The sequence below is a fragment of the Seriola aureovittata genome, chromosome 14 (assembly GCF_021018895.1).
Source record: "Seriola aureovittata isolate HTS-2021-v1 ecotype China chromosome 14, ASM2101889v1, whole genome shotgun sequence".
NCBI classification, from domain to species: domain Eukaryota; kingdom Metazoa; phylum Chordata; class Actinopteri; order Carangiformes; family Carangidae; genus Seriola; species Seriola aureovittata.
In genome coordinates this window covers 17,859,987-17,876,255 of record NC_079377.1, presented here as the reverse complement: position 1 = coordinate 17,876,255, position 16,269 = coordinate 17,859,987, and the positions used below count along the sequence as shown (strand labels likewise).

General features: G+C 39.1%; 1 protein-coding gene across 2 annotated transcripts in view; it reads left to right on the top strand.

Moving 5' to 3' along the window:
* The window catches only part of LOC130181071 (glutamate receptor ionotropic, delta-1-like), a 236,113-nt gene that overhangs the window by 147,477 nt on the left and 72,367 nt on the right, over nt 1-16,269 (top strand). For both annotated transcript variants that reach the window (XM_056394828.1, XM_056394829.1), the window contains exon 4: nt 4,211-4,416. In XM_056394828.1, coding sequence (XP_056250803.1) covers nt 4,211-4,416 — 206 coding nt within the window. The remainder of the gene's footprint in view (nt 1-4,210; nt 4,417-16,269) is intronic.

The following is a 16,269-nucleotide window of genomic DNA, read 5'->3' as shown; positions in this document are numbered from 1 at the left end:
CCTTATAAGCACACAGTATTGTATCATCCAAAAGCATGCCAGCCAAATTTGAATATGGCAATTAATTTCATTCCCCTCTCGTACTAAAACGCAGCAGCCAAAAATGCAATCACTGTACAGTATCTGTGAGACCATTCACCAGGCCCAGACTGAGATAATAATTCAGTCCGGGACTGTAACTCCAGCCCAGCCTGCTCTGCACATTCAGACCAGACTGCTTATATTGGAACCATTTTGTTGACAGTGTTCTACTTCAGTTTTTATAGACTTTGACCAACAAAAGAAAGCGTGATGTGGTATATTCATGCCCAAAGTGTAATAGTAAAAAGCTGCTTTCTACAACTTGTGACAGGTTTATCCTGTGACACCCTGAGGATTTCATATAACAGATTGCAAGTTAAATGATAATATGTGCAGACCTCCTGCTGTCCAAACAAAACCAAGGACAAAATATTGTGGCTCAGAAACACACTCAAAAGAAATCACAGTACATGTTCAGGAAATCATTCACCCTTGTTCAGAAAACAGAAGAACACAAATCTTTACCTGTAAATGTGTGCAAAAGTAGAGAGATCATGCTCATTTGAAAAGATTTACCTCAGTTCAAACAGCAGGTAAGGTCAATGACAGTTACTACTTGCCAAAATAAACACCCACAGAGCACGTGAATAGGAACACCATATAAATACTGGTTAGAGCCTCCCTTTTCTCTCAAAACAGCTTCAGTTCTTTGTGGCATGGATTCAGTAAGATGTTGAAAACATTCCTTTGAGATTCTGTTCCATGTCGACATGATTGCATCACTTTATTTCTGCAGATTTGTCAGCTGCACATTGATGCTAGAAACTCTCCCATTCTACCACATCCCATCCACCTCAAGGTTCCACGTGTAGTACATTCAACGCGTTTCTGCTCCCCACACTTGTAAAAGTGGTTATCTGAGTTACTGTAGCTCCAACCAGCATGGCCATTCTCCTCTGACCTCTCTCGTCAAAAAAGTGTTTCTCTCTGCAGTACTGGATGTTGGATGGATGTTATTTTTTGTTTTTGGCACCAAGTACTGAATTGTGTCAAATGAATAGTTTCAGAAGCAGGAAATGAGAAAGTGAGAGAACAGCAATAACCTTTTTTAACACAAACTGAGACTAGTGACAGTAAAAGGGGATTATTTCAGAAATATTACTAATCCACAATTTTTTACCTTTACTTTTTTTTTAATATATATTTCCAGTTGTGTGTCTTGACGGGCAGAGATCCCACCATGAGGTTAAAGGCAGGGCCACTGTAGGTACAGATCCGAGTGAATGCAGCTCGCCTGTGTTGTTTGTTTGAGGCCGTTCCATCAGTGTTGTGATCTACATGCATGTGATCTACTTGTCATTTACATGCTCCAAAACAGCAACCTATACTCACAGATAAGCAGAACCTAAATATGGTTCGAAGGCAGAATGTCATTCATTCCTTTACGTGTATGTTTGTATTTTCTGATTATTGACTGGCTGGATCATTTGCTCACTCCACTTCAGTCCATAGATCATTTCTCAAGTCCTCTAACATGCTGCAAGTTGCTTCCAGAGTATGCCTGTCAGATGAATGGGTTTCATAACCATGCTGTAAGACATATTTGATACATTTTGTTGTCCTTTCATTCAGAGCATTAATGTAGTTATACTTAACTTTAAAATACTTTGTTAACATGGTATATAGTATAGATCTGCACTTAGTAAAAACAGGGTGGATTGAAACTGAAACATTAATTTCACTCTTTCTTCTTTCTCTCTGTTGCTCTAATTGCTCTTGTGGCAGTACATAGCACACTCAGCACCTGATGCATTTCAGATTGGCAAAAAAAATCTGTATTGCATATAATTAACTGATGTTATTATTGCAAGAATAAGAGTGATTACTTTAACAGACTCATCTCCGTTTTGAGTAAACACAGGCTGGTAGCGTAGCCACTTCTCTGGCTTTTTTCCGCTTGGATTGCAACACAGCTTGACAGCTCAGTAAAAACCTCTGAGCCCTTTGATCATGATATGCTCATTTCTGTATTGCTCCGATCCGACAGGGAGTCCCACTTAAGTTACAACTCGAGTAAGATAGAGCTGAAAAGGACATAAGAGCAACTTCATTGGGTACTCTCAGTTTGCCTTGATCTATCTATCCCGTCCTCTCAAACAGATACTGCTAAGAAAAAGATAGGTAAGGGACAGAAAGAAATACTCATGAGTGAGTTGTCAGAGTGAGAGACGCTGATGCAGGGGGGCAGGGAAGGGGAAAGTTTTGATATCTAAAACTTTCAGAAGCAGATTTGTGTTCAGAAATGACGCTCGGGTAAACATGTCGAGAAATCAGACCTTTAATTCCACGTTAATCCTCTTTTCTGCAGCCCTGTCCATGGCTGACACGGTTGCCCCATGGAAAAGCCTGCTACGGGTTTGGAACGCTGGCTTTGAAGTCCGGTGTTTCTATCGGGGTCCTAGAGTAGTTATCGCATAGTAGCTTTCCCTTGGCTCTTCATGGGATTAAAAACTCTTGTTTGTTTGTTGCAGTATATTTCTCCTATTTCCCATTTGAGCGATACAAGGTTTTCACCCAGCAGCTACATTATGTCACAACTCAGAATTGTTTGTCTTTTTTGGTCCGTTACCCCAACTCCTTGTTGTGTTGATCCAGTCTGAATTGGATGAGTGATAAAGTCATCAACTCAACAACTTGTTAATTTGTGTGTATGAGTGAGTAATTTGTTTGCTTATTGAGACACCACAAATTTACAAAAGGTTTATCCTGTCACACCCTGAGGGTTTCATATAATAGATTGCTCACACTGAAGAACGGAATAAATGTTAAATCAGATTCTATGTTTTGTCTATAGTCAATATCACCAAATGTTACTGCAGCTGAATATTGCATAAAGAAAAGACTGTAGCCAAAATTAATTGCAACAGTCCAGTCATGGGACTGGAGTGAAGGAACTGTGATTAACTTACAAATTGTGTTTGTGCTGTAACAAAAGGAGCGATTACTCAGAGGTTGAGTGTTTTGTCCATTGTATTCAATGTAAAATCACCAGGGGTAAACATTTCAATTTAGAGACAATGGTAAAGGGGTGTGTGAGAGTGTGTGTTCGCAAAGGAAAGAGTTTTCAAAGAGTGCTGCAGTAAGTGTTTGGCGACGTTTCAAAATGATGAATGATTTAATTTCATGTTATGTTCTGCCCTTTGAACATTTTTATTCTGAAGGGACTCCAGCGGCAACTGTGAGTATTTATGTTTCCAAAAAAATGAATTGTAATAGAAAAATGTCAGGAAAAATCAAACATTGCATCTAATTCTTTATGATTTGCTTCATATGGTACTTAGTCATATTGCTACTTCAGTTTGCCCCGAGTTGTAGTTGTAGAAAAAGGGAGATGTACCAATATGTTGCTTCACTGCTCAGACCAGGTCAGGAGTTTTACTATTAGCCTTATTTCCAGTTTTGGCCTCTGAGCGACGAAAATCTTTGCGGCAACTTTATGTGTGTTCAAGCTAGTTTGCCTTTGTATGCCACTGTACATTGTCTTTTGTCAGCAGTAAAGCACTAGAGTACTTGATGATTCATCAATTCTCCAGAGATGCAACAGGGGAAAACCCACACCCTCACACACACACACACACATTCATCAGTAGTGCCAGAAAGAGGTCTGGCACTACTGATTTCACCTAACCTCTCTTTAACAATGCGGCATGACTTGGCACATGCTGGGCTGCTGCTGCCACCGTGACTGCTGGGATTGGTGTGCTTATTGTGAGCCCTCTGCTGCACATCACCTTTGATTTGTGTGTGCTGCGCAGGCTTCTTTTAAGTGGTTTCCTGTATAATGAATACACACACACACACACAGAGGTCTCTGGGTTCAGCAACACCTGTCTGCAGTTTCATATCCTGTAAATCCCAGGAAACAGAAAGACAGGCTTGTTCTGTTTTGTCATGCTTTAGATCAGGAGCAAAGAATGAAACCTGCCTTGAAGCCCTTGGAACGAAGCCTGAAAATATAGAGTGCATGTGCAGGTGTTGAAAGCACGGGTTGTTAACCCGCAAATCTGATTAAATGCTCTGAGAATAAAGTACTGTATAACACAGCACCTGCCTAAAGTGTTATTTTTTACTCTGTCTCTGTCTGTGTGTCCACCATCACTCACTGTCTGTCACTGTTTCTCTCCTTCAGATATCCGGGGTTTGCAAACCTTTATGGACCAGGCTTCTCGGTTGGGTCTGGATGTGTCCTTGCAGAGGGTGGACCGCAACGTCAGCCGTGTCTTTACCGACCTATTCAACACAATGCGCACTGAGGAACTCAACCGGTATCGTGACACTCTACGGCGGGCCGTGCTGCTCATGAGCCCACGAGGTGCACAGGTGTTCATCCACCAGGTAGGCTAGACTTTTCTTCATCAAGGGATCAGCAACTCAAGCAGAGTGACAGTCAGAGAGCCAGACAGAAAACAAGCATTTATTCACTAAAGATGATGACCAATGAATAGGGATGGGAATTGAGAAGTGGTCCAAATTGTTCAAACCATCGGAATCATATGCCACCGAGTTTATCAATCCCACCACTGTAATTGGAGAGCCGTTTGTGTGTGCCTTTCAAGCCACACCAAGTCTGCCTGGTTCAGTCGTTCCATTTTTTTCCCCTTTGTGCATATACTGTGTGATATACGATGATGCTGTGAAGAGGCTCAGGTTCACTACAACTGGTGCTTTAGTGTTGGTCTACTTTGCTACGGTTTATTGGAATAAACAGTCTACATAAAGCCTAAGAACAACAAAAGCGACTTTTTTATTTTATTTTTAATTAAACGACCTTCATGCCAAGTCAGTGCTATCTCAGTGATCAATAAAAAAAAATGTTCAATTATTTATTAAACCACAAATTCTACAATAACTAATTAAACAATAACAACAACTGCTCCAAAGCTAGTTTGCCAACAAAAACAAATAAGGTATTGAATCCACAGAAATACGCACTACAGTAGGGGCGTCAGAAGGAGTGCTGACAGGGCAGGAATCCATAAAACTAAAACACCTGCACGCTTGCTCGCAACTGACAGACAGCGCCACTGAACTGAGAAATGAACAGATCTTTTAAAGAAGTTTTAAAGAAGATAACTTAGTTTACATTGGGAACTTGCCACTACCACACCAGTGACCTTTCCCATGTCAAAACTGTTAAAATAAGATGTAACTACAACCCATCTGCACTCATGTGGTTCTGACAAAACCCAAAGCAGATGGCAGAGATCAGACTGAGATGTGTTTTGCCTTTTGATATTTAGTTGGCCCAAAGAAAACCACATTTAAGATGCCAATATTCTGCATCAAATGTTACAAATATATCTTTGGACAGAAGAAACAGTATTTCTACAGTAAAATATTCACTCAGTCTTCCTGCACTGCTAAGGAAGGGAGTGTATTTACTGTTCTGATCAGCAGCATTGCATATAACCCCAGGCAAAGTTCAACAAAAACAAAGTCAATTGTGTGGAGCCGTAGAGGATTTGTGTCTTATCTTAGCTCATGCTGTTCAAACTTGGAAGCTGTTACTAACCTTTCCTCTATTTGCTCCTTCCACATGTTTGCTAACTGTAGCAGCTGAAATCAAGGAAGCACTTTAGAGTTCATGGTTAAGACACTGAAACACTTATGAAAGACTGAAGATTTTCCAGCTCACATGAAAAATCTATAATACAAATTAAAATTGATATTGTAAAGCATCTGTGATGTGTCAGCATGTGACAAAAATAAGATCCACAAATTTCATATAATTTGAATCAGCAGGAGGAGTTGGATTTGTACAGAAAATTTACTTGACTATATAAATTTAAAATATGTTAAATGTCCATTTAGAGTTAATAAACATTATAATTATATAACAGCATATAATATGCATATTCTTCAAAAAGCCTTGACTGTACATCTTTCCTTTAAAGAAACAAATGTTTTATTGAGGACAGTGTTTGATTTTGTTTTGTTTTGGGGTTTTTTCATTTCAATTTGCTCATTCCCAGCACTGAGAAGATATTTTCTCTTGGTGCAAGACCTTTTCATATTTCCTTTAATGTCAATTCCCAGACAGAGAAAGACTAAACCTAAGCTCTGAGTTATGACATTTCTATAGGCCAACATAAGTAAACGTATCCATCTTATTTAGTGAGGATGAGTTATTGCTAGAGTATAGATGGAAGGAACTAAAAAAAATTATGATGATGTATAAAAAATGCTTGCCAATAAAGAATGTCAAATATATTTCAATATTTTGTCATTTTATTGCATTTGGAGCTCACTTGCATTTAAAGATCACTGTAAGATGGAGAGAGAATCCTGACACATGACAGTACTGTGCTGTATGTACTGCAGTGCTAAAAAACTGACATTCATCACACATACATGTGATATCAGGGTCACAGCATTTTCACTATGATGACATTTCTAAAGTCAAGATGTCAGGAGATGTCATGAATTATTTTTGTCATGAATTTCTTTGTGGCAGCAACACACATTAGACCAACCTTCAGGAACTGTTTTAGGGCTGAGTAACTCTGAGAGAGACTCACTATAGATGGACTTAGAAACATTTGCTAGATTGGTAACTTTAAGGCTGCAGACAACCCACAACACAATATCCTTTCCCTTCAAAAATAATATTTGATGGAATGAACACATAATTGTTTTTGTCCTAAAATATACAAAAAAAATACACCTTTTCAAACCTAATATCATCAAGACGTTTATCTATGTATATCCCAATTTTTCAGCTTTGATTCATTTAATCTTTCTATAAAATACTGAAGAAAAACAAATTAAGAGGGCACTGGATGTCACAGATACCTCCATATACGTGCCATTTTATAATAATCATAATTTCATTCCAGGTCAAACTCATTTTGTTCTCCACAGATGGGCAGAAAAGGACCTGTAAACAATTTTTATGTTGATAATCATCAAAAGATCAATCAAAATATAGATTCAGTGTCCCTCACAGTCACCTTTTCTGCTACCTGCAAATGAAAAAGTTTATGAGACAGTTTTTAGCACGGTCTGACATCTTACCCCTGCAGCAGGCCTATAATGAATGCATGTCTCTAACTCCCACCTGCAAACATTTAATATCACAGTCGGGTCGCCCCAGTAGCTAACCTGGTAGAGTGCGTACCACATGTCAAGGTCCTGACCGCAGCAGCTCAGCTTCAAGTGCAGCTCGGGCCCTGTGCTGTCTCTCTCTCAGCCTGCCTTTCCTGTCTCTCTCTACTGTCTCTGCCAAAAAACATGTAATATCCCAGTTGGTCGCCATCTTTAAGGAGAATATCTCCTCTAAAAATCTCAATGATGTATGCAGCAGGGAAAGTGGCTCTGAAATACCTCTTTAGGAAAAAAGGGCTGAGTGGAATTAAGGATTGTTCTGTTAATGTGAGACTTCAGTTCATACAATTTAAAACCATACACCTTATACACTATTCAAAGGTCAAGCTGAATAAGAGCCACCACTTCGTTTCCTCTAAATGTGACAAATGTGACTTGGAGGATGGGACTTTAAGTCACCTCTGCTGGTCATGCTCTAAAGTGCATAAGTTCTGGGAGGAGATATTTCAGTGCTGCAGAGGAATACTTGGAAGGCAAGTCGTGCCTGACTGTAATTTTGCTGTATTAGGCTGTTCTGAATAATACTTCCAACTACCGTATGAGCGTTAACTGGCTCTCATATTTGACATGGTTATGGCTAAAAGTTTTATTTTGAGGGAATAGAAAATCTTCATCCTGTCCTTGTTATAAAAAATGGCTCAGTATATGATTTCCTGTTTGTACTTGGAGAGTTAAGATACTCTAATTGTTACTCCAACTTTGCAAATATTTGAAGACTCTTTGTGGAATATATTAGAGAGAAGGGTGTCTAACCAGGTCTATCAGACTCCATGTGTTTATTTGTTCATTCATTGTTGTTCTGACTGTTTGTGGTTTCCTATGGTTCATGAATACCTTTTTGGACATTTTGTTGCCATAGCAGTGGGTATTGCGTACTCAGCTTTTTGGTATTCATGTACAGTTTTCTAACACTTTTATAAGATGTTTTATGGGTGGGTGGGCTCTGGGTGTTTGTTTTACCTGTTCTTTTAATCCTTTTTTCTGTGTATTTTACAGATTGGAAAAACTCAAAATAAAATATTAAAAAATGTAAAAAAGAGCCTTGAATCAACTCAAAAACCTCACTTACATTCCGCTCATCCTCTTTTAAATGCTCTACCATTAATATAAAAGTGAAGCACTTGTAGACAAATAAATCAGTGAACAGGTTGTGAATACATCAATGCTTTCAAGTTTCATTAATGATATACGGCTTTGATCTTTTTCTGTACTCCAGTGAATTAGGTTCACATACACAGAATGCTGCAGATATCTTTTCTTCTCATAAGATCGCATTTAATCACATCAATTATATTCTTTATTATTCCTTATACAATTAACATGAGGCATCTCGGGGACTAAGAAATAAGCACAGCTTCACATTCAGCACAGCTCCCAAATGCTCCTGTGAATATGTTAATATATTAGAACTGGTGGAGATTTGTTAATTCACCAAAGCTTCATTAATATGTTGGTAACTGTTGTCACAGAGCGTTCCTGCTCCCCACCAGAGATGCTGGGGAGAAAATGTAAATATGCTAATATCTGAATAGAGAATGATGATGAGGCCTCAGAGAGTTAAGTACTCCTGAACTGTTTCAGCGGGAAAAGAAAAAGCAAAGTTGCCATGGTGACAGAAGTCGACTGATCAAGAATTCATCTTTTTTCATGATGGTTATCAATGATAAAATGTGGTTAATTACTGGGATTATTGGTATTGATTGTCTCAAACGGTTTGTGCAAGGCAGGACAAAATGTGTTAAGGCAGTGTTGAGTATTGTTACTGAAAACATGAAATTTATCTTCTGTAGCAGTGTAGCGGTGCTGTTCACCACAGAGATGTGCTCCGTTTCCTGCTCTTTACTGAATTTGTCAGTTGTGTTTTTCACAGTTTGTTCAACTCCGTTATTTTCTCTTCTGCTCTGTCCTACTCTATCATTAAACATATTCACAAAAACACACAAAACAATTGCAAAGAAATGCAAAAGAAATTATCACAGAGATAGAGATTCAACACAACTACAAAAAAGAGGCAAAATGAGACACAAAATGACAGAAAAGCAATGCAAAACAGCTGCAAAGATATGCAAAACGACCACAAAGAGATGCAACATGACCATCGAGACACTAAATAACTAGGGTCTAAACCATTATGAAGAGATGCAAAATAAGATGAAAAACAGCTATGAAGAGACCCACAATGACCACAAAGAGATCCAAGATGACGACAAATGCAAAACAACTACAAGGCAATGCAAAACGACAACAACTAAAAAGAGACACAAAATGACTTTAAAAACTACAGAAAACTGCTGCAAAGACATGCAAAATGACAAAGAGATGCAAAACAGCCACAAAGAGATGCAAAACAACTGCAGACATGGAATGATTACAAAGAGCTGCAAAACACCACAATGAAAAAAACTCCAAATGACTACAAAGAGATGCAAAATGACAAGTGAGACACAAAACCACTACAAAAACTCGGCCCCATCACTTTCAGTCTGGGTATCTTACTCCTGTGTGTGTGTGTGGGGGGGGGGGTTACATGTGTATCCATGCCTGCTTTTTCCTCTGCAAGGTCGGATGGAGGTGAGGAAATAATGTCCCAATATGCATTGGGCAGATGAAAAAGAGTCACCTTTGTCTGGCTGACAGTTCATCAAAGACTAATATAGCTAGACCATATTCATAACTTTTAATTTCAAGTTCGTAATTCGCCTGACTCATATTAAAGGACATAAGTGCATTAGCAAAAGGCATCCTAGGTCACATATTCTATTCTGTTCTTCTTCTGCTCTGATGATGCCCTACTTCCCTGAGTAACACATTCTGTCACAAGTCAGTTGTCACTTCTCCAGTCTACTCTCAGGCCACAGTCGTTTCTCATACTTCCAACATGATGCATATGTCATTGACAGTGTCTGTGGTTTTATGCTGAAATTCTGGGCTCTTGTTTTCTCCCGTCCAGACAGTTGCCATCTCGTTTCTTGTTCACTTTAGCCATGAGAGGATGCAGCGTCTTCTGTCAGCTTCAGTGCCACCTCGTTCCTGACACCCAACTACTGTCTGTTTCCTTCATGATAGGGGAGCTTCACTTGAGTCACGCGAGCCTTTTAAAGAGCCATAAAGTGGAATTTTAAGCTTTCAACTGTCCCGTTTCTATGTCCTTGGGTTGTATTACATAAAACGATGCACATTTAGGTATGAAAACTTGACACGTTTTATGAGTTACCAAAGTCACTTTCCAATTAACTGTCAACAGTGCAGGTCCAAGCTATATATTTCCAAGACACCCAAATTAGATTTTTGGCTCTCTGGGCTCTTGCTTTTGGAGGAAGGAGATCATTTTTACCAACACTGATTAAAACGCTTTAAGCAATTGGAATACCAGTACTGAATATGAATTCTGAAAATTAATAATATGTCTTAATATTGAGATTATTACATGTTAATATTAAGAATATAATACGAGTAATATATACTCGAGTGTACTATTATTAGTAACTGAGCTTTCAGCTTTTCAAGTTGTAGTTATGGATTAAGTCTCATAGGCCTGGGAGCATTTTAGTCTGCATCAGCCTTTGTAACGTAATATAAGTGAAATGCTTCCTGAGTCTTTATTGCATCTGCTCTCAGTATGCTTGTAGGACGGTGTCCTCCTTAAGGTATTGATGTGAGGGAAAACGGAATAGGTGCAGTCAGTTGGCATGCCAGCTCTGCAGGCCAGTTGATAGATGGAGCAGAGACTTGGTGAAGTCTGCCTCCTGTGTCGCGGCTACACCAACTTACAAGAGTGACAAGCACTGCTGCCTGCTGCCAGGGAACGTGAGAGGGAGAAAGAGATGCTGCATAGGGTGGCAGGAGGGTAAAGAGAGGAGGCAGGAACACAGAGGGAGAGAAAGAGCAGAACTAGAAGGGATACAAAGGCAGAGAGAGATATAAAGGATGGGGAGATGGATGTAGGGAGGAAAGGTCAAAGATGAGTAAAAGATGGGGAGCTAGAAGGGACTCCAACATAATAAAGCACAGCTACATGAAACAGTAATGGGCGGAATCTAATAGACGAGATGGCAGTGAAGAGAGTGCTGAGAGGCCGGGCCTGAGTGCAGTAGCCGACAGAAAACCTGCCTATTTAAGAAAGGAGGATTTTAAAGCCAGTCGGAAAAGATGGCTATTGTGTTCAATGATAATTAAGGGATGCATTTTGACAGCTGTAAGCATTTTAATCTGTAGCCTATGAAAGTGTGAATTCTTCCCAGGTTGCACATCTAATGTGGGAAAGATGAAAACTTGTTCACAGCTTTATCATACCTTCCTGCTACAGTGACAGCTGAAATGAATTCAGCTGGAGGGAGGTGCAGTTTGTTTTTCTAAAAAAAAAATAGACGATGTTGTACCTTGTTATCATCTCTCCTTTTGAACCTAAATGAAAAGTCGCCTCCAGCGCTCACTGCAAGATCATCTGATGACATTTGAAAATACTGACATATTGCACAGAAAATCTAATAATTATGATCATTTTGATTTGGTAAGGCCATTCAAGCGTTTTCAATAATTAACACTCTTTATTGTTAGTTGTATTTTAACACTATTTCAAAAATGTTTTTCTCCTAAATTCCTTTAAATAATAGACTGTGACATTTTCAGCCAGTCTTAGCTGCTTTGTTTTTGAGTTATGTTTACGCAGCAGTGAAAAATTGTCAGAACTGCTGTCTCAACTGTGGAGGATATACTGTCTTATACACCACCTGTCTTTGAGAGTAAACATTATCATTACTCAACTTTGTTAAAAAACATCAGATTGAAATACAGGTATCCTGAATCTGTCACAGTATGATGAAAATTGTACTTCTTTTTCTCTGTATATTTGGTTTTTCCATCCTGAAGAAAAGCATTTTTTTAAAGCAGACATTCCCAGTAGTGCCATCAGGGTCTCCATATGAACTGCCAAAGGATTCAAGACACACATAGAGTCGCCTGCTAGACTGGTGGTAATTGATTACTCTATATTTTCCTTGTGCCTTCTTTTAAGTTGTAGCTGAGTATTTTGCTTTTTCCTTAATCTCACTTTATTTCTACCAACTGGAACATCTTGTTCAACATCCAAATATTTATTTCAGAGAGAAGGAGGCAATATGAATGCAATCACGGTTTTCAGAAACCTGTAGCATGAAACATACTTTTACTTGCTTGTCTTGTCCCAGAATAAGTTGAACAAACGTGGCTTGATGTTGAAAATGATTTATTTCAGTGCACAATCATCCATGTTTGTTTGGTCCACTCATTTTTTTTATGTCCTCTTAACAAAATATTACCACCTAACAGTGAAATAGTGACTTTGCTGCAACTCTTTTCTGAGCAACAGCAAATGCACAGAAGGGCTTTCAGAACATTTCTGTGAACCCATCTGACTGCGCGCCATATGAGGTTGTGGTGTTGGAAACAGATTAACTTGTCAAGACTTGAGACCATGAATTACTGATTAAAAATGGACCCTTGTGACACGTGAGTGGGAGATGTAATAAACACATTTGCCCTTGCTAGGAATTGTGTTTTGATGCCAAGGACTCTTCCATCTTATTGTCACAAATGCTTGTGGACGGCGATTTAAAAGCGGCCTGAGTTGACATGTTATTATGGGGTGCATTGGAAAAAGACAGCAATGATCGTTTCCTTTGCTTTGGGACTTTAGTGCTGTTGACATGACGGCTTCTGAGGCACAACACAGACACACACACACACACACACACACACACACACACGTACATGCATGCAAGTCTCACCCACACTTTCATCCACATCTTTCTGACTTGAAAGCCACAGATGACTCTTGACAGTAAGCTCTCACTGTGTAACATTTCTGTGTCCTTCCAATTGTTTTGTCAGTCAGTGTCACAGGTTGAAAACATTAAGAGAAAAAGGATTGTTTGAAGACTGCAATCCCTTTAATGTAATGTTGACATGGTGCACAAACCTTTTTTTTTTTTACATATCCCAACAATAGACTGCAGACACACAAGAAGGGGCAGAATTTGAGTTAAAAAATGTTTTTACTTAGTCTTATCTGCTATGGTTCAAACTAAACGTTACCCCTTCTTATTATCTGCAGCACTTTAACTTGTAATCAAACCGGGCAAAAGGTCTAAGACCACTTTCCACCCACAGCACCTCTTAGCAGTAAGAGCTGATATCCCCTGTGTCTAGACTGTCTTCATTTCCTGTGCCCAGTATTTTTTCTTTTGCTCACTTTTCCAATTTTTTCCCCTCACCTCTATTGTTGCTCCAGTTTTTGCCACCATCCTTCTTCTTTTACGGATGACACAACTTACTGAGATATGATACAGTATCAAAAATCATGATGATCAGTAAAGCCTTGTAGCTGTACTCATTTTACCGAGTCCCTTTTTTCACCTCACATTTTTCAGAGTATTCCAGCCTGCAGCACAGTTGTTTCTTGGCACTTGGACTTTGCCGCTCCCTCAGAAAAAATAAAGCTGGCCATGACTTGGAAGTGTTTATCCCAGCATGACTCATTAACCTGACACAGAGAGCATGGTGTTGGTGCAGGGGACCGTAGTGCTGGCACAAACAACAGCCTTTGCATTCATGCACACACACAGAAGGACGCCCAAACACATGCACACCTTCACTGCGTCACCCCTCATTCCTTCCCTAGATCCATCACTGCCAGTTCTGTCTACACCCCCTCCCTTAGTGCTAATGAGTGAGGCCAGGTATAATTAAAAAGCTCCAAAAGTACTTCTCAGCCTGAATTTTTTCTGTTTTTTTTTTCCAGCATGATAAAAAGAAACACTTGCACCCACCCAGAAGATTCAATTAGACATGACAAATGAAGGCCAGGGTGTGTTACTGGTCGAGTGGCATCATTTGGAATGGGAGGCTGGGAGAGTTTATAGATGTGACAAAACACAGCAACACATTAGAGATGGCTGGGACTTAGCAGGGGAGTCCAGGTAAAGTTTTAAACAGAGGAAACATAATGAGAGCTTATTTGGTATCAAAATTATCTGTACTGTATCAACAAAGGATGGGTGCAGTCTGGAATCGCATTTTTGATCGGATTGTTCCTTACAACAAAAATCCTCTTCAGTTCATGGGAAAGATGAGCCCATTTAAGAACCTATTTTAAGTTCAGAACATGAATATATACTGTATGTATATATATATATATATATATATATATATATATATCCAAGTATAAAGGCTAGCACAGTTTATATTTCTACACTTATTTAAACATAAGAATATTGCTGTAAAGTCCTCACATAAAAAGATTTGTATGTATGTATTTGTATATCTTTGGTATGTAATGCTGTAATATATTCTGAAATTAGCTTTTTAACATGTGTGCCAATGCAAGCTATGCGCCATGATTTTTTAAATATATATATTACCCAAAAGTACCTCAAATACCCATATTTTCTATTTTTTTCATCCCAGTAACTCAGTTTGGTGTCTATACTTAGCCAAGTTAATACCATGGAGCAAGGGCAAACTGTAGTACACACATAGAAACCCACTTTGTGTGATTAATCTAACCAAAAACTACTCCAAAATAAAAATTGTGGACTGTGTTGATGTCTTGAAACTCAAAAGATCTTGAAGAAATGTGGGGATTTAAGGGTGCTATTTGGTGCTGAAACATGAAACAAACTCTTTAAGGGGGGTACTCTCAGGATTAAGTGTTGCATTACAATATAAAAATGGACCCGACACCTATATTATACCATAGAATTGTTTGTTATACCATTCCTGTCTCATAAATGGCCATGTCTTTCAAGCTTCATACCCCCTGTAATAAATTTGAATTTCCAAGCCCAACCTTGTTACATCACCAAGGTTATTTTCTCACCCTCAACAAAGCTCCACTAGAGTCACAGAGGACACTATGCAGCTGCTTTCACTGGCTGAGTACTCCTCCCTATGATTAGTAAACTGATCATGATGTATAAAGTTTGTTTAATTTCCGCTTCTTTTTTTTTTTTCAACACGTGTCTTTAAATACCCAAATGACAGCAAAATAAATCACCCAACACATAGCAGTAAAGTGCAGGATGAGTTTCCAGTTTGCCCAAATCCACCAATTATTAATTAATTAATCTCAAAAACACACATGGACAAACAGTAACTAGTCCACCAGTGTATGGTTACTGGGACTCTGGTTTCTGGGATGCAGTCATCAGATCACTGTAACCTCAGTGATCATTTGTTTAGAGGCCAGAGGTGAGGAGGTGTGGAGTTTATCTCGCTTACCGTCCACTGGCGTTGCTCCCACCAGGCTTAACGCTCCCACCTCTGGACCCCTGTCCTCTCCCTCTGACCCTCCCTGCTGCTTCTCTATTCCATTTTCCTCCCAATAACAGCATGACAAATTGAGCCTGCCAGAAAACGATCTATCATTGTACGACATCTCATCCTCTTCTGCCCTCTGTTCCATCCTCTTCTCTCTCTTTGTCTCTCTTTCCCCTTCTGTCCCTGTTACAGGACATTCCCTCTTTTCCTCTTTGTATTTTCCCCATCTTAATGGTTTCATGTTTCTCTCAACATGGGCACTTTATCTTTCTGCCCTTGCTTTTTTCCCCTCATAACCTCATCTCCTTCTGTCTCCTCTCTTATTGTACTGTATACTTTTGTCAATGTCTCCATTTCTCTTTCTGTTCATTTCCTTCCCTCTGTGCAAACCTGTTTTGTTCTTTAATATTCTCTATTTGTTCTGTCATCTCTCTGGTTGTGTTACAGACAGACACATTATGGTATAGATTCAAACACTCTTTACGTGAAAATAGTCACAGTACAGTACAAACAATGATAGAGGCAAACATTAGCAGATGTGTTGTTGTGTGTCATTTTGTGGCCTTTGTTTACTCCAACAAATAATTTCCAATCCCATCCCTGGCTTAAAGCAAAAACAATTTAGTTGGCTATGACTAAATTCAGCAACTCAGAGTGATTTATCCATAATAAGCCAAGTTTTATTACCATGGAGCAGGGCGAAACTGTAGTGCACGCAGAGAAAATATTAATTGCCTTGCGTGATTAATAAATGCTCCAGTTTGACAGGTAAATAATAGATGGCTCCCT